Below are 19,820 nucleotides of genomic sequence, written 5' to 3'. Positions count from 1 at the left end.
GCAATCAAGAAAATGCAAATCAAAACTGTGATGTGATTTCTTCTCACTCCAATTCAAATGCACAGACATCAAGAATACAAATTGAGGGTGCTGGGGATATAACTCAGTTGGTAGAGTGCTTGCCTAGCATACACAAAACCCGGGGTTCAATTCTCAGCACCACCAAAAAAATAAATAAAATAATATAAATAATAAATGCTGGCAAAAATGCAGGGAAAAAGGAATATTTATATGCCCCTGTTGGTATTGTAAATGAGTACAGCTGCTGTGGAAATCAGTATGAAAGTTATCCAGAAGAGTAGGAATAGGACTGCCATATGACCCAGCTATACCACTCATTGGTATTTGTCCAAAAGAAAGTCAGCATACTATAATAAGTTACGGTACAAGCCTAGATGTTCATCAACAGGTAAATAAATTTTTTAAATGTGGTGCATAAATATACAATGGAGTCTTAGCCATAAAAAAAGAAGGAATTTTATGTCATTTGCAGAAAAATGGATGGAAATAGAGAACATCATGTTAAGTGAAATATGCCAGACTCAAAATCACAAGTGATGTTTTCTGCATATGTGAAAGCTAATGAGACAAAAAAAAGTTGGGGAAGAGGAAATCTCATAAAAATAGAAGGGAAATCAGTAGAATAGAGTATGGGGTTCTGGAGGAGGGGAAGGGGAGAGAAAGGGCACATACTTGGGAGTGAAATTGACCAAATTATTTGCATGTACAAATACATCACAGTGAATTCCACTGTTATGTATAATTATAATGTACCAATTAAAATTTTAAGAAATAATAAAATTTAAAACTATGTTTTTCAAGCTGCACTAGTCCTTCAGAAAAGAGTAGAAGTCTTTCTATCTCAAGGAGTGTAATACTTTACTATTGCTACCATAACACAAGTACCACAGATTATGTGGCTTGAACAACAGAAACTTATATTCTCACAATTCTAGAGGCTAGAAGTTCAAGATGAAAGTGTTGATAATGTTAGTGTCTTAGTTTGAGGTCTCTTCCATAGCTTTCAGATGACTGTCTTCTCCCTATTTCTTCAGATGGTCTTCACTCTGTTTATGTCTGTATCCTAATCCCTTACTGGATTAGGGTCCAACCAAGTCACGTAATTGTAACTTTTATTATACTTCAGAGACCGAATATCTAAGTATTATCATATTCCAAGATACCAGGAGTTAGGATTTCAATGTATTAGAGTTTTGTGGGACATAGTGCACATAACAAGGTGTTTAAGCATACCCTGTGAGTAGTCATTGACTGAGCACTTAGACTGACCCAGAGAGAAGCCCAGGAAGTTAGTCTTAAATATAAAACCAAGAATTAAAAAAATGAAAAAGTGAATATCTATTTTAGAGGCCACATACTGCAAGGGAAATAGACTCCAGACATTAGTGCAAACAAATTGCTAAAGCAATAACCACCACTCTTGTAAGATAAAGCCACTGGAATCCAAAGTTGCTTATTATTATTATGTTATATATTAACATAATATCTTAAAATGTCCTGTTTTCAGAAAAAAAAAATTTTAAAAAAACCCTGAGGAGCAAAGTATATATGATTTTTACCCTAAAAAGAGCACGCAAAATATAGTCTCTTCAAAGAAAAGCAGGGGTGAGGGGAATGGTGGAATTAATGAAGAATGATGTAAAAACAAAAAGGAAAAAACTAAAGGAAATATGTTTGAGTTAAAAGGTGACAATAGTGACTCATCAAATAAGACTATTGACAAAAGAGACAAAAAAGAATGGAAATTCTGGATTTTAAGAACACAGTAACTGAAAAGAAAAAATTTACTATGGGGCTTAAGAGTATATTAGAGCTGACAATATAAAATCAACAATCATGAAGATGGCATAAAAGAAATCAGAATTAAAAACAGAGGGGGGGGGGCGGGGAAGAAAGCCTCCAAAACCATTTAGTGTATAATTACAGTCCCTTAGAAATTGAAGAGAAGGGGGGGGGGGAAAATGAAGAAATGATGGCCAAATATTTCACTAATTTGATGGCAAATATTATTTTACACATCCATGAATTCAGTGATCCCAAATTACAATAAACACAAAGATTTTTCATAGACATCTCAGTCAAAATGATGAAAAAAAGGAGAGAGAAAATCTTGAAAGTAGTAAGAAAAATATTACTCTTCATAAACAAGGGAACCACAATAAGGTTAACAGTTGACTTCTTATCAAAAATAATGGAGGTCAGAATAATGAGATGGCATATGAAAGTGCTGGGGGAAGAATGCTTAAGCAGGAATTCTGAATCCTTTAAAATTATCCTTCAAAAATGAAGATAAAATAAAGACATGCACAAAGGACTACAGAATGTGTTGCCAGCAGAATTGCCTTCTAAGTAACACTGAAGGAAACTCTTTGCATTGAAAGAAAGTGATAGCAGATGAAATTCAAATGCACATGAATGAATAAAGAGCACCCATAAGAGTAACTGTGGTCATTACAAAATCAAATAAATACATCTTTTGTTTTATTTGGTGGAACTAATTTACAAGAAAATTGTGTAAATTGCAGGATTATCCAGGATAATCTCCTTGATGTAAGCATGTTATCAGCAACATTAAGTTCATGACATACTACTCAATTCCAACTTTTAGCATGAAAGCATTCATGGATAATACATAAATGAATGATTATGCATTTTTTCAATAAAACTTTGCTTCCAAAAATAGATTGATTCACATGTCAGTTTATCACCCATGCATAATAGGTATAAAATTTTAAAAACAACCTTATAAAAACAATAATTGTACCATAATACTGTTGAGTATATAATATATGTGGATATAATACATAATGATAATAGCATATTGGAAGATGGAGGTAATAGAACTATATGAGAACAAGGTTACTCACTATATCTTACTGAAATTGATATTCATCTGAAATAGATGGTTGTCAACTTAGATGCATATTAATGACTAAGAAAACTCAAAAGTAGTTTAAAATCTAAGGTATTAATACATGAAGTATTTTTAAAAACAGGGAAAGGAGGAAAACAGAAATGAAATCTATAGAAAAATGTAAGATGTGAGACATATATCCAGCCACTTAGACAGTAACATTAAAATAAAAACTAAATGAGAGTAGATGTCAGAATAGACAAGATCACTTTCCTAGTGTGAAACCAAGAAAGCATATAGGCAGCTTCTCAGCAAGATGGGTGGAGAAAAAAGGGGGGAACTTTGCTGGAATGTAATACTAGATATTCTAAGGATATCAGGGACTCAGAAGGTTGGATATAATCAAATAAGGAAGAAATCCAAATTGCCACAGTCACTGCCATGTCTAGAGGCAAAAGAAACTCACACTTTTAGGAGGCCTGAAGCATGTGTGGGTACAGAGAGCTTAGAGATCAAAAATATTCTCTAACATGAAAGGTGTGCTGCACAATATCCTTGTGCAGGAAAGAAGTCCCATCTCTCCTGGCTGGACAGATGGAAGGAGCCATTTTGTAGTCATGGTGTAGGGGCCAGCAACTGGGGACAATTCCTGGCAAACCTGAATTTGGCCTGAAATACAGGTCTGGCAAACAAATACAGCACTACATGAAGTGTGTCTAAATGACCAGGAGAAAATTAAATGTGGAGAAAGGGATCTACTGGTTGTGGAAACCCACCTAGCTTTTCCTCTCCCCATTCAATCTGGCTGCATGCAGAACCAGCTGGGAGAGACACGCTGGCTGGGAATTCAAAAGGGCAAATGGAGAGATTGAGTTTGGAGACAGAACCTGAGACCAGGAAATATGGGATCCACAGGTGACATAGTGAACATGAGTGAACCCAGGGGAGATCCCTGGGGAGCAGTCTTCCAGTGTGGACTAGCAATTGCTGGGTTCTGGAGGTGCACTGATTTAAAATCTCCAGACCAATTGGCATTCAGCAAAGAATCTAGAGCATACTTAAGCCTAAACCCTGCCTCCAGGAGTTCCACCAATGGGATTACCTCTCTCACTCCAGAAACCCTACCCTGAGGGTGAAGTAAGCATTGCACCAGATGACCCCACCTACCACTGTTGGGAAGGAAAGCTGAGAATCTTTTGAACTCCAATGGAAACAATTCTTTAATTTTTCATCAAGACATTTTTACGTTCTTTTTCCTTTTCTCTGTTTAATTGTGAACATAATGGCTCATGAAAATTTATACACTTTTTTCCTCATTTCCACCATTTGGAAAGCCAATTATTTTTCATGGATCAGTACTTTGAGGACTAGAATATTTGATTAGTATATTTCAGTTTTGCTTTGTATTCTCTTATTTTTTAATATTTTAAATTGTTACTGTATGTACATTTTTTCTCTCTTATCTGTTTCTCTTGATTCATTTTTTTCTTCTTCCAACAGCCAATCTCTATTGTTTTCCCTTTCACTCTTCCTTTACTTTTTTACTTCTCTCTTTTCTCCTCCTCTCTGATAATCATCACATCTTATATCACTTCTGCTCTATCCATGTCCACCAATGAAGACAAAATATATAATCTTGAAAATAAAGGGGACCATGGAGGAAAGATGTTAAGACACCATGAACAGAATTTCCAAGAAATATGTGATAACATGAAAAGACCAAATTTAAGATTTATCAAATTAGAAGAAGACTCGGAAATACAAATAATACAATAAGGATAGAATATTAAAGGATGCCAGAGACAAACAATAGGTCACATTTAGAGGGAAACCCACCTGGAGCCAAGCTGATTTCTCTATCTAGACCCTCAAAGTTAGGAGGTCTTGGAATAAATGTATACCAAGTTGTAAAAGAAAATGAATGCCAGCCAAGAATATAATACCCAACCAGATTAAGCTTTAGAATTGAAGATGAAGTGAAAACTTTCGACGATAAGCGAAAGTTAAAAGAATTCACAATTAGAAGACCTGCACCACAAGACATACTCAATAAAATATTTCATGAACAGGAAATGAAAAATAAAAGTGAACACAGGTGAAGGGAGGAACTACACTAGGAGAATAGACAAAGGAGAAAATGATTCAAATTAAAAACCAGAAATAAAATGAAAGGGAAAAAATCATTTTTCAATAATAACATTGAATGTAAATTGTCTAAACTCATCAATCAAAAGACATAGACTGGCAGATTGGATTTAAAAACAAGACCCAACAATATGCTGTCTCAAAGAGACTCACCTCATAGGCAAAGACATCCACAGACTGAAGGTAAAAGAATGGGGGAAAAAACATTATTCACATGGATCTCATAAACAAACAGGGGTTCCTACCCTCATATCAGATAAAGTGGACTTCAAGCCAAAGTTAATCAGAAGTGATAAAGAAAGACATTTCATGATACTTAAGGGAATTATACATCAGCAAGACATAACAATCATAAATGTTTATAACCCAAACAATGGAGCATCTCCATACATCAAACAAACCCTTCTCAATTGAAAGAAGCAAATAGACCACAACACAATACTGGGTGACTTTAACACACCTCTCTCACTACTGGATAGATCCTCCACACAAAAACTAAATAATTAACTATAGAACTAAAAATTACAATTAATAATTCAGACTTAACAGACATATATAGAATACCTCATTAATGACTGAATACTTTCTTCTTGGCAGCAAATGGATCCTTCTCAAAAATAGACCATATCTTAGGCCATAAAGCAACTATTAGCAAATACAAAAAAATGAAGACAATGCCTTTCATTTTATCAGATCATAATGGAATAAAATTAGAAATCAATGATGGAATAAAAAGTACAATCTACTCTAACACTGCAGACTAAATAATACACTATTGAATGACCAAAGGATAGCAGAAGAAATCAGAGATAAAATATTAAAAATACTTAGAGACAAATGAGAATAGTGATACAACATATCAAAATCTCTGGGACACTCTGAAGTTCATTGCATTGAGCTCATTCATTATAAGACTAGAAAATCCAAATAACCTAATGTTACATCTCAAAGCCCTACAAAACAAACAAATCAACACCAAAACCAACAGAAGACAGGAAATAATTAAAAACAGAGTTGAAATCAATGAAATTAAGACAAAAAATTTTAAAAACTGACAAAAAGTTGGTTCTTTAAAAAAAATAAAATTGATAAACCCTTAGCCAAGCTAATGAAGAGAAAGAAAAAGAAAACTCAAATTACTAAAATTTGTGATGAAAAAGGAAAGATCATAATACACACTACTGAAATGCAGATGAAAAGAAAGTATTTTGAAAATGTATATTCTAATAAAATAGAAAATATTGAAGACATCAACAAATTTCTAGAGACATATGACCTACCCAAATTGAATAAGGAGGACATATAATATTTAAATAAATCAACTTCAAGCAATGAAATCGAAGATGCCATCAAAATCCTACCAACAAAGAAAAGCCCCAGGACCAGATGACTTCTCAGCTGAGTTCTACAAGACCTTCAAAGAAGAACTTACTCCAATAGTCCTCAAATTAATTCATGAAATAGAAAGGGAGGGAACACTTCTGAACTCATTCTATGAATCTAGTATCAACCTGTTGCCAAAACCAAAGACCAAGGAAAGAAACTTCAGATCAATATCCCTGGTGAACATAATTTCAAAAATTCTTAATAAAATTCTGGCAAATTGCATACAAAAACAAAAACATAGTGTACAATGATCAAGTAGGGCTCACCTCAGTGATGCAAGTTTGGTTCAACATATGGAATTTAATAAACGTAATTCATCACATCAATAGACTTAAAGACAAGAATCACATGATTATCTAAATAGATTCAGAAAAAGCATTTGACAAAATATAGCATCCATTCATGTTCAAAACACTAGAAAAACTAGGACTAGTAGGAGCATACCTCAACATTATAAACGCTATATGTGTTAAACCAAAGGTCAACATCATTCTAAGTAGAGGAAAAACTGAAGGTATTCCCTCTAAAAACTCAAACAAAACAAGGATGCCCTCTTTCACCTTCTATTCAGTGTTGTTCTTGAAACTCTAGCCAGTGCAATTAGACAAGAAAGAAATTAAAGGTATAAGAAGAGGAAAAGAAGAACTCAACTCTCTTTGCTGACAACATGAATCTATATTTAGAATACCCAAAAAAACTCCACCAGAAAACTTCTAGAACTCATAAATGAATTTAGGAAAGAAACAGGATATAAAATTAATACCTATATATCAATTGTATTCCTGTACATCAGTGATAAATTAGGAGAACTATCCCATTCACAATAGCCTTGAAAAAATAAAATATTTAGGAATCCATCTAACAAAAGAGGAGAAAAACCTCTACAATTAAAACTACAGAACACTAAAGAAAGAAATTGAAGAAGACCTTAGAAGATGAAAAGATCTCCCATGCTCTTGGATAGGCAGAATTAATATTGTCAAAATGGCCATACTACTACCAAAAGTGCTATACAGATTTAGTGTAGTGCCTATTAATATTCCAACAATGTCCTAAATAGAGATAGAAAGGGTGGTCATGAAATTCATCAGGAAAAATAAGAGGCCCAGAATAACCAAAGCAATCCTTAGTGAGAAAAGTGAAGCAGGAGGCATCACAATACCAGACCTTAAATTATACTCCAGAGCTATAGTAACAAAAACAGCAAGATATTGGCACCAAAACAGACATGAAGACCAATGGGACAGAATAGAAGACACAGAGATGTACTCAAATAAATACAGTTGTCTCATACTAGACAAAGGTGCCATGAACATACACTGGAAAAAAGATAACCTCTTCAACAAATGGTGCTGGGAAAACTGGAAATTCATATGTAGTAAAATGAAATTGAACCCTTGTCACTCACCCTGTATAAAATCCAACTAGATCAAGGAACTAGGCATTATACCAGAGATCCTGTGCCTACCAGAAGAAAAAGTAGGTCCAAATCTCTAGCATGTCAACTTAGGAAACTGAATTCCTCAACAAGACTTCTAAAGTGCAAGAAGTAAAATCAAGAGTCAGTAAATGGGATGATATCAAACTACAAAGGAAATAATCAAGAATGGAAAGAGAGAGCTTACAGAATGAGAGAAAATCTTTACCACCTGCACCTCAGATAGAGCATGAATCCCCAGGATATATAAAGAACTCAAGAAACTTAATACCAAAAAAAAAAAAAAAAAAAAAAAAAAAACAGCAAAAATCATCAAATAATTCAATCTATAAATGAGCAAAGGAACTGAACAGATACTTCACAGAAGAAGAAACACAATCAATCAATATATAAAAAATGTTCAATGTCACTAGCTATTAGAGAAAAACAAATTATAGCTGCACTGAGATTCCATCTCACTCCAGACATAATGGCAATTCTCAAGAATACAAGTAATATTAAATGTTGGTGAGGATGTGAGGAGAAACGTACACTCATACATTGCTTGTGGGACTGCAAATTGGAGCAACCACCCTGGAAAGCAGTATGGAGATTTCTCAGAAAACTTGAAGTGGAACCACCATTTGACCTAGTTATCCCAGTCCTCAGAAACTCCCAAAGGACTTAAAAATCAGCATACTTCAGTGACACAGTCATATCAATATTTTAGCAGCTCAATTCACGATAGCTAAGCTATGGAACCAATCAAGGTGCCCTTCAACAGACGAATGGATAAAGAAATTGTGGGACATATACATAAGGGAATATTACTCCGTCATAAGGAAGAATGAAATCATGGTATTTGCCAGTAAATGAATGAAACTGGAGACTATTATGTTACATGAAATGGGCTGATTCCAAAAAACCAAAGGCCAAAATGTCCTCTCTGATATGCAGATGCTAACACACAATAAGACTGGCCAGGAGAACAGAAGTTCATTGGATTAGACAAAAGGAATGAAGGCAAGGGAGTGGGATGGGAATAGGAAAGACAGTAGTGAGGTGGACATAACTGTGCTATGTTCATATATGAATACATGGCCAGTGTAACTCCACATTATTATTTTTTCTTTTTTTAAATTTATTTTTATTGTAAACAAATGGGATACATGTTGTTTCTTTTTGTACATGGAGTAACAGCATACCATTTGCGTGATCATACATTTACATACAGTAATGATGTTTGATTCATTCTGTTATTTTTTTCCTTCCCTTCCACCCCTCCCACCCCCTTTTCCCTCTATACAGTCCCTCATACCTCCATTCTTGCCCCCCTCCCACCCCCGTTATATGTCATCATCCGCTTATCAGAGAGATCATTCATCCTTTGCTTTTTTGAGATTGGCTTATCTCACTTAGCACGATACTCTCCAATTTCATCCATTTGCCTGCAAATGCCATAATTTTATTATTCTTTATAGCTGAGTAATATTCCATTGTATATATATACCACAGTTTCTTTATCCATTCATCAATTGAAGGACATCTAGGTTGGTTCCACAGTCTGGATATTGTGAATTGAGCAGCTATGAACATTGTTGTGGCTGTATCTCTGTAGTATGCTGATTTGAAGTCCTTTGGGTATAGACTGAGGAATGGGACAGCTGGGTCAAATGGTAGGTCCATTCCAAGTTTTCTAAGGAATTTCCACACTGCTTTCCAGAGTGGCTGCACTAATTTGCATCCCCACCAGCAATGTATGAGTGTACCTTTTCCCCCACATCCTCTCCAACACCTATTATTCCTTGTATTCTTGATAATCGCCATTCTAATTGAGGTGAGATGGAATCTTAGTGTAGTTTTGATTTGCATTTCTCGTATTACTAAAGATGGTGAACATTTTTTCATATGTTTGTTGATTGCTTGTAGATCATCTTCTGTGAAGTATCTGTTCATATCCTTAGCCCATTTGTTGATTGGGTTATTTGTATTCTTGGTGTAGAGTTTTTGAGTTCTTTATATATTCTGGAAATTAGTGCTCTACCTGAAGTATGAGTGGCAAAGGTATTCTCCCACTCTGTAGGCTCTCTCTTCTCATTGCTGATAGTTTCTTTTGCTGAGAGAAAGCTACTTAGTTTGAATCTATCCCAGTTGTTGATTCTTGCTTTTATTTCTTGTGCTATGGGAGTCCTGTTAAGGAAGTCTAATCCTAAGCCAACAAGGTGAAGATTTGGACCTACTTTTTCTTCTATAAGATGCAGGGTCTCTGGTCTAATTTCAAGGTCCTTGATCCATTGTGAGTTGAGTTTTGTGCAGGGTGAGAGATAGGGGTTTAGTTTCATTCTGTTGCATATGGATTTCCAGTTTTCCCAGCACCATTTGTTGAAGAGGCTATCTTTTCTCCATTGCATATTTTTGGTACCCTTGTCGAGTATGAGAAAATTGTATTTATTTGGGTTTGTGTCCGTGTCCTCTATTCTGCACCATTGATCTTCCTGTCTATTTTGGTACCAATACCATGCCGTTTTTGTTACTATTGCTTTGTAGTATAGTTGAAGGTCTGGTATTGTGATACCCCCCAGCTCTTCCTGCTAAGGATTGCTTTAGCTATTCTGGGTTTCTTATTCTTCCAGATGAATTTCATGATTGCTTGTTCTATTTCTGTAAGGTACATCATTGGGATTTTAATGCATTCAATTGCATTGAATCTGTATAGCACTTTTGATAGTATGGCCATTTTGACAATATTAATTCTGCCTATCCAAGAACATGGGAGAACTTTCCATATTCTAAAGTCTTCCTCAATTTCTTTCTTCAATATTTTGAAGTTTTCATTGTAGAGATCTTTTACCTCTTTGGTTAGATTGATTCCCAAGTATTTTTTTTTTTTTGAGGCTATTGCAAATGGAGTTGTTTTCCTCATTTCCCTTTCAGCTGTTTCATCACTTGTGTATAAAAATGCTTTAGATTTATGCATGTTAATTTTATAGCCTGCTATTTTGCTGAATTCATTGATGAGGTCTAGAAGTTTTCTGGAGGAGGTTTTTGGATCCTCTAAATATAGAATCATGTCATCAGCAAATAGTGACAGCTTAAGTTCTTCTTTTCCTATTTGTATCACTTTAACTTCTTTAGTTTGCCTAATTGCTCTGGCTAGAGTTAAGGACAATGTTGAATAGAAGTGGTGAAAGAGGACATCCCTGTCTTGTTCCCGTTTTTAAAGGGAATGGTTTCAGTTTTTCTCCATTAAGAATGATGTTGGCCATGGGCTTAGCATAAATAGCCTTTACAATGTTCAGGAATGTTCCTGCTATCCCTATTTTTTCTAGTGTTTTGAGCATGAAGGGGTGTTGTATTTTGTCGAACGCTTTTTCTGCATCAATTGATAGAACCATATGATTCTTATCCTGAAGTCTATTGACATGATGGATCACGTTTATTGATTTATGAATGTTGAACCATCCTTGCATTCCAGGGATGAACCCCACTTGATCATGGTGCACGTTTTTCTTAATATGTTTTTGGATATGGTTTGCCAATATTTTGTTAAGGATCTTTGCATCTCTATTCATCAAGGATATTGGTCTAAAGTTTTCTTTCCTTGATGTGTCTTTGCCTGGTTTGGGTATGAGGGTGATATTAGCTTCATAGAATGAGTTTGGTAGGGTACCCTCCTTTTCTATATCCTGGAATACTTTGAAAAGTATTGGAATGAGTTCTTCTTTGAAGGTCTTGTAGAACTCAGCTGAGAATCCGTCTGGTCCTGGGCTTTTTTTGGATGGTAGGTTTTTAATGGCTTCTTCTATTTCATTGCTTGATATTGATCTGTTTAAATTGTGTATGTCCCCCTGGTTCAGTTTGGGGAGGAGCATATGTCTCTAGAAATTTGTCAATGTCTTCGGTAGTTTCTATTTTGTTGGAATACAGATTTTCAAAGTAGCTTCTCGTTATGTATGTATCTCAGTGGTGTCTGTTGTGATATTTCCTTTTTCATCATGAATTTTAGGAATTTGAGTTTTCTCTCTCCTTCTCTTTGTTAGTGTGGCTAAGGGTTTGTCTATTTTGTTTACTTTCTCAAAGAACCAACTTTTTGTTTTGTCAATTTTTTGAATTGTTTCTTTTGTTTCAATTTCATTGATTTCAGCTCTGATTTTAATTAATTCCTGTCTTCAACTACTTTTGCTGTTATTCTGTTCTTTTTCTAGGGCTTTGAGCTGTAATGTTAGGTCAATTAGTTGTTGACTTTTCATTCTTTTCTGGAATGCACTCCATGCAATGAATTTTCCTCTTAAATACTGCTTTCATAGTGTCCCAGAGATTTTGATATGTTGTATCATCATTCTCATTGACCTCTAAGAATTTTTTTATCTCCTCCCTGATGTTTTCTGTTATCCATGTTTCATTCAATAGCATATTATTTAGTCTCCAGGTGTTGGAGTGATTTCTGTTTGGTATTCTCTCATTGATTTCTACTCCCAGTCCATTATGATCTGATAGAACACAAGGCAGTATCTCTATTTTTTTGCATTTCATAAGGGCTGCTTTGTGGCATAACACATGGTCTATTTTTGAGAAGGTTCCATGTGCTGCTGAGAAGAAAGTGAATCCGCTCGTTGATGAATGGAATATTCTATATATGTCTATTAAGTCTAGGTATTGATTGTGTTATTGAGTTCTATGGTTTCTTTGGTTGGTTTTTGTTTGGAAGATCTATCTAGTGGTGACAGCGGTGCATTAAAGTCACCCAGAATTATTGTGTTGTGGTCTATGTGATTCCTGAAATTGAGAAGGATTTGTTTGATGTACAGGGATGAACCATTGTTTGGGGCATAAATATTTACAATTGTTATGTCTTCCTGATTTATGGTTCCCTTAAGCAGTATGAAATGTCCTTCTTTATCCCTTCTGACTAACTTTGGCTTGAAGTCCACTTTATCTGATATAAGGATGGAAACCCCCGCTTTTTCACTGTGTTCATGTGTGTGGTATGTTTTTTCCCATCCTTTCACCTTTAGTCTGTGGATGTCTTTTTCTATGAGATGAGTCTCTTGCAGGCAGCATATTGTTGGGTCGTTCTTTTTAATCCATTCTGCCAGTCTGTGTCTTTTGATTGATGAGTTTAGGACATTAATGTTCAGGGTTATTATTGACATATGATTTGTATTCCCAGTCATTTGGCTTATTTTTGGTTTTTACCTTGGCTTGGTTTCTCCTTTGAGTGGTTTTTTGCTAAGGTAGTTCCTCCCTTTGCTGACCTACATTGTTCTTTTTCATTTCCTCTTCATGGAATATTTTGTTGAGAACATTCTGTAGTGCAGGCTTTCTATTTGTAAATTCTTTTAACTTTTGTTTATCATGGAAGGATTTTATTTAATCTTCAAATCTGAAGGTTAGTTTTTCTGGGTATAGATTCTTGGTTGGCAACCATGTTCTTTCAGAGCTTGAAATATGTTGGTCCAGGCCCTTCTAGCTTTTAGAGTCTGGGTTGAGAAGTTGGCTGCTATCCGTCTTGGTCTCCCCCTGTATGTAATCTGATGCTTTTCTCTCGTGGCCTTCAAAATCCTATCTTTTGAATGCCTAACATTTTGAACATTAAGTATTTTCATTATAATGTGTCTTGGTGTGGATTTGTTGTGATTTTGTGCATTTGGTGTTCTGTAAACCTCTTGTATTTGATTTTCCATTTCATTCTTCAGGTTTGGGAAATTTTCTGATATTATTTCATTGAATATATTGTTCATTCCTTTGGTTTGTATCTCTGTGCCTTCCTCAATCCCAATAATCCTGAAATTTGGTCTTTTCCTGATGTCCCATAGTTCTTGGAGATTCTGTTCATGATTTCTTACCATCTTCTCTGTTTGGGCAACTTTATTTTCAAGATTAAATATTTTGTCTTCTTTGTCTGAGGTTCTGTCTTCCAAGTGGTCTAGTCTTTTGGTGATGCTTTCCATTGAGTTTTTAATTTGGTTTATTGTTTCCTTCATTTCAAGGATTTCCGCTTGGTGTTTTTTTGAGAATCTCCATCTCTTTGTTGAAATGATCTTTTGCTTCCTGCAGTTGCTCTTTCAGCTTATTGGTATTATCATTAATTGCCTGCATTTGCTCTCTCATCTCATCCTTTGCTTCGCAAATCATCTTAATCATGTATAATCTGAAGTCATTTTCTGACATTTCTTCTAACATACTGTCATTGAATTCTATTAATATAGAATCTAGATTTGTTTGGATCATTTTCTTCCCTTGTTTTTTCATGTTGTTCATGTACCTTCCCCTCTAGTAGTTCAGATCTGGGGTACTGCAGATTTCCCCCTATAGGCTTATAGTGGCCCTATAGGTTTCCAAAACCCTTTCTTTAAGGGGAGATCAATATTAGCAGTGCCCAATTCAGACACTATGCAATCCTAGACCAAATAGCCCCTATGAGGACAATAACAAAATTGTCCTAATAAACAGAATGTATTCGAATATTATCTTCAGTAAAACAAACAGATTTGCAATAAGGTCTGCAGTTTCTATGGAGGACAAAGAGGATGCAGAGGGGTGTAGAATGTGGCTGTTAATGGGATAAGAAAAGAATATACAGAAGTTCTAGATAATAGAAAGTGTGAGAGTGTAATCAAAAGAAATTGGATGTTAACATGCAAAAAAAGGGAGAAAGAGACTCTGAGGGAACAGGTAAACAAAAGGAAAAGAGAGCAAGAAAATAAAGAAATAAAATCTTAAATGTTTTCAATAAGGAGAAAAAAGAAAATCTACAGTATAACAGTCATATAGTAATGAAACCTCCCAGAGTTCAGTAGCCTGATGCATGAGAGGTACCTGACAATGAGCTTTAAGCCTCTAGCAGGTGTCTTTGGATGGAATTTGCCCCATCTCGAGATCTTTGCAATGGCTTCCAGGATTACCCAAGATGGCCGCTCTGGCTTCGAAATGTGTTGGCCAATGGGGAGCTACAGCTCTGGTTGTGGACATGGTCAGCTGAAGGTCCTGGAGGTGGGATGCGATTGGTCAGGCAGGGGTCCTGAAGGTCAGGTGTGTTTGGTGTGGTTGTGGGATCCTGGAGGCCGGGTGCAATCAGTTGGTCTGGGGTCCCGGTGATAGGGCACAGCCAGTTGGTCTGGGGGTCCTGGCAGCAGGGAGCAGTCAGTTGATGTGAGGGCCCCAGAGGCAGGGAGTGATCGGTCGGGCTGAGGGATCCTGGAGACGGGGCTCAGTCAGTCCGGCCAGAGGTCCTACAGGGCCTGGCTGTTGTCTCAAAATGGTGGCAGCCACGTGTAATCAAACCTGCAGGTACTGTAACAGTGAACTTCCAGGCAACAGCAGGCAGCTGGTGCTCCACTGGCAGTTGGCGATCAGTTTGCTGACTGTTGTCGGACAATCAGGAGGTGAACCTCGTGCATTGGGTGATGGATAGGTGTAAGGCAGGTGATGGACAGGCAAGAGGCAGACAAATGGCGGATGATAGGTGCCTGACAGTGAGCAATGTGCACTCAAAAAAGGCGTTGATATGCTGGCAGACTGCAGGTGATCACAGCAGACGAATGGGGTAAACAGCAGGGGATCGATAAGAAGCAAAAATTGCCTCACCAAGAAACAGATATCCTCTGCTTGAAACTGGAGTTACGAAGCGACAAGGAACGTACCCTCCCTCTAGTCCGCCATCTTGGATCTCCCGTAACTCCACATTATGTACAACTATAAGTATGGGAAGTTAATCTCCATGTATGTACAATATGTCAAAATGCACTCTGTAGTCATGTATCTCTAAAAAGAACAAATAAAAAATTTAAAAAAGAAAACTAAATGAGACATTATTAAACACCTAACAATAATTAAATGTCCAATTATTAATAATTCTAGGTAATATTAAAGACTATAGATAAAAGAAACTTATGCTTCTCATTAGAATATAAATTATCACAACAAATTTTAAAAACCTTTAGACATTACCTATGAAATGCTTAACCATATGATCAGTAATCTAACTCCTTGTTATACACCCAGTTATTTTTAATAGTTCCAGAAAGGAAACAACAAAAACGAGTGAGAGGTGAATAAACTGGGGTAAAATTCTCTATTATAATTCTATGTAACAATTAAAATGCACTAAACTTATACTTAGAAATGTAAAGGAAGACTCTAAAGAATTCATTTTGTATTCCATTCAAATGAAATTTGAAACCAGGAAAACTAAAGCTAAATTACATTGTTTAAGTAGGAATACAAGTTCATTTGGTGAAACTAGAAAGGAAAAAATAAAGGGGTGGGGGGCTGATTACCTGAAAGTCAAAATGACACTTACCTGGGAGGGAAGGAATAGATAATAGTTGGGAAGTATCATGAGAAATTCAGGTGAATTTTGGGGTCCTGACATCTGGCAATGAATATTTTTATTGAAAAACCCAGGAAGTATACCAAAAGTTAGAAGCAATTCCGTAGGAATTAAGAATGTGAGCTAAGGTAGGAATGAGACAGTAATAAGACAAAAGACACTTGAAGATTTTATTCAATAAATATCAACATTGTGTTTTGAAAAATTATCTATTTCTTATGTGATTTTAAGAAACCTGATGTGACTTGTAATTGGTTAATTTTTTTCCAGGCTATGAAATCTGAAGATGTTTCAATTAATACAGAAGACATTGAGAGCTCTTCTTGAAAACCTTAGAAATGTGAGATTTTTACTGGTGTTGATACCTGATATGGGTGATAATGATGTTTCCATAGAACAAAGCTGGTACAAAGCCCACAGATTTTGTATAAAAGAAAATACCAAACAAGTTGGATTTTTCACCTTAGTATTCAAGAAATTTCTATATGTAAATTTTTCTAAGCTCCAAGGGGAAAGCTCTTCCCTACATAAACACGAGACTATTAGGAGAAAGGATTTGTTATCTAGATACTCTACATTGCTCTCAACTTTCCCTTACACAACTTTTATAAAACAGCATAAAAAAGATTTACTTCTAGAGTGCAGGTCATGAAGACTTGAAGCACAATGTATAATTCACAGAAAAACTAATTTATGTTTGTATGAGTAAAAAGCACATTTCATCTTCTGAGTTCTTCTACCTGAACTAGCCTCAACCTTAACAAAATACGAATCAAAAGTATGAATCAAAAGTATGAATCAAAGTATGAATCAAAGTTCCTTCATTGTTCCTTGACTTCTCCTCTTCTCATTAAAGTTCCTTTCTGCCCTGAAAGCTTCTGCTGTCTTTCTTCCCCTTTCATTCCCCCTGCATCCTGCTTATCATTGTTTGGGTTCTCTGTCCACTTGCTTTTCAAAGCAAACCGCCTTTACCCAATAGGAAGTTCCCAGGAATCTGATCTGAATTCAGTTTACCCTCTTTTCCATTACGGAACATTACTTCAGAAAACTTGGTTCAGCGATATTAATCATGCCATTGAGTTCATGTAACTCTCTTTTAAAGGTGATGTCGTTTTGTGTGTTTTCTGCCCTGTCTCTGAGGTGTTTCAGATTGTTATCTACTACGGTCAGTTAGAATCCTTTCTGTCTGGCCAAGAGAAGAAGGGAAGGGAGGAATGTGGCTTACAGTCTGCCTCTTATCAGCTGTGCTCACTCATGGTTCTCAATGAAATTCTCAGGGGGAAGTAAATACAATGAATAGGGATAAACAGCTCTGAACACTTCTAAAAGTGACAATGTTCCATGAGCTCGAGGTATACATAGAATCATGATTCATAATTATACATTTTTAAATATCTGCTTAATTCAAATGAAGAAAAAGAAGAAACAAATAATAAATAGTATGGCATCAGAATAAAAACCAAATATATCACAATGGATTGCTAAACCCAGTGCTGCTAACAAGAGACAGAAAATAAAGGTAGCAGGTGTATGTAAGATTTCTGGAAAAAAATAACCCATAATATTGAACTGAGTGTAAACAAAGAAGACCCAAATAAATGAAGAGATTTTCTGTGTTTCTTTATTTGAGAGGATCAGTAATGAAAGGTGTCAGTTCTCTCATTTTTGACAACAATAATGGGATTGAAATTGACATCAACAGTTATGTGACTGCACATGAGACAAGGGGGCACTGGAGAAGCACTGGAGTCTGACTCCAGAGTCGTGACCAGGCAAAACCCTGAAATACTGTTTCTTTGTTTTTAGAATAATGAGCAAAAAAAGATATAGACTACACCAGACCACATGCCAGGCATGTGGCTACTTGGAGAGGCAGGGGAAACTCCCCTCTAGATTGTCCAAAAAAAGAAAGAAAGGAATCTTACTGAATTAAAAATAAAAATCAGACTCTACCATCAGAAGATTAGCAATCCTAGCAGAGAAGTAATATTGCGCAGTAATAAGGTGTGGAAGATGAGACTTCCATACTGCATTTCTCTACACCTTCTGTGTAGGAGATCAGAAATCTCTCATTTTTCACTGGGCACCAGATGACTGGACCAGGCTCAGCAGTGAGACGGCATGAAACTGTGGGGAGCTCTGGGCTACAGCAGGCATGAAAACAGGTCCTTGGAAACTGGCCATCTAAATTTTAGAACAAGGTCTGAGAGCAGCAGGGTGTGGAGGTGTGAGTGGCCTGGGTAGGAAGAGTGTGACTCTGGGTTTAGTGGGGCGCTTACCCCTGCAGTGCTTCATCCTAGGACAAACAATACAGGCCTGACTGCCTAACCCATGCTCAAAGGTGTTTGGAGGAGTCACTGCAACTTGGACACTTCCCCACCCCATTCCAGTCCCCTGCCACACACACACACACACACACACACATGCTCAACACATAGATTGACCCCTGGGGTATAGGGCTTAATGCAAATTAAATCAGTCCCCAGACTCTGCAGGCAAGAGGGCTAAGCCAGTGGCCCCTACTATAGCCATGCCCATATTCCCAGGCACAAAATTCAGAAATATTGAGGTGAATTTATCTCTGCAATGAATGTTCCCATAGTACTTCTTGGTGGGCAAGAAGGGGTATAGCTGAGCCTGTAAATTTCACTATCAGGTTTGGCCTTCATGGGTTGGAACTGAGAAAAAGCAAACTGATCTGCAATTACACCCCACAAATTTACCCATAGCTGGTGTATCTCAAATCTGAAGATCCATAAGTTTCTCCATTTTTATCATCTCAGCAAGATGGTGATTTTCATTGTTGTTAGTTTTTGCTTATGCTTTTATGTTAGTTTTCCTTATTTTTTTCATGTTCTCTAATTATATGTATGTTTTAATTAATTGAATTTTTGTCAATATCTTTTTGCCTTTCTCATTTATACTCCATTCTATCTCATCTTATTTCTTTTATCTTCCCTCCCTCTTCTTCTTTCTTTTCCTTTCCGTCTGTATCTTTCATTGTTAAGTATATTATCAATGCCTAATTTTTCAGCCTAATCTATATTATTCATCCTCTTTTCTCTTTGGTTAGTGGAGTTGCAGAGATCATACATATATAAGTTTTTATCATATGTTGATATATGGTTGAATCTGAAAATACTATTGCTAGTGGTGGTTATTCTCTCCCTTCACAGTGGTGCTGGTAGATGAATTTAGTTCTTATATTATGCTGAGCGGGTGCTTTGACACTGAGGTATACCCACAGCCCAATGCATATAGTAAAGGCATAATATCTCACTAAAAGACTCCCCATACAATACTGAAGGAGAAAGCCATCCCAACAGATGTGCAAACCTCAACATAGAATGGTAAGAAAAATGAGAAAATATGAGATGCCTCCAAAAGTTTGAAACTCCTCAATCACTGAATCCATAGATATCAAAGTGGATGAAATTTGGACAAAATATGCAGAAAATTGAGAGATAAAATAATCAATGAATTCAAAAGATACAAATAACTTAATGAATTAAAGAAGACATGGGACTTGGGTTGTAGCTCAATGGTAGAGCACTTGCCTAGCACACGTGAGACACTGGGTTTGATCCTCAGTACCACATAAAAATAAATAAAATAAAGGTATTGTGTCCACCTACAACTAAAATAAGTTTTTTAAAAATAAAAAT

General features: G+C 36.1%; 1 protein-coding gene across 4 annotated transcripts in view; it reads left to right on the top strand.

Moving 5' to 3' along the window:
- Positions 1–17,672, top strand: part of Ms4a13 (membrane spanning 4-domains A13) — a 38,817-nt gene extending 21,145 nt beyond the window's left edge. For all 4 annotated transcript variants that reach the window (XM_047518978.1, XM_047518979.1, XM_047518976.1 and 1 more), the window contains one exon: positions 16,426–17,672. Coding sequence is in view for 1 of the 4 variants with exons in the window: in XM_047518979.1 (XP_047374935.1) it covers positions 16,426–16,439 (14 nt within the window). In the remaining 3 variants the exon portion in view is untranslated. The remainder of the gene's footprint in view (positions 1–16,425) is intronic.
- The last annotated feature ends 2,148 nt before the right edge of the window (positions 17,673–19,820 follow it).

This window comes from Sciurus carolinensis, chromosome 11 (assembly GCF_902686445.1).
Source record: "Sciurus carolinensis chromosome 11, mSciCar1.2, whole genome shotgun sequence".
Taxonomy (NCBI): Eukaryota; Metazoa; Chordata; class Mammalia; order Rodentia; family Sciuridae; genus Sciurus; species Sciurus carolinensis.
Note: the sequence above shows the minus strand (reverse complement) of the source record. Positions and strands in the feature narration are given on the sequence as shown.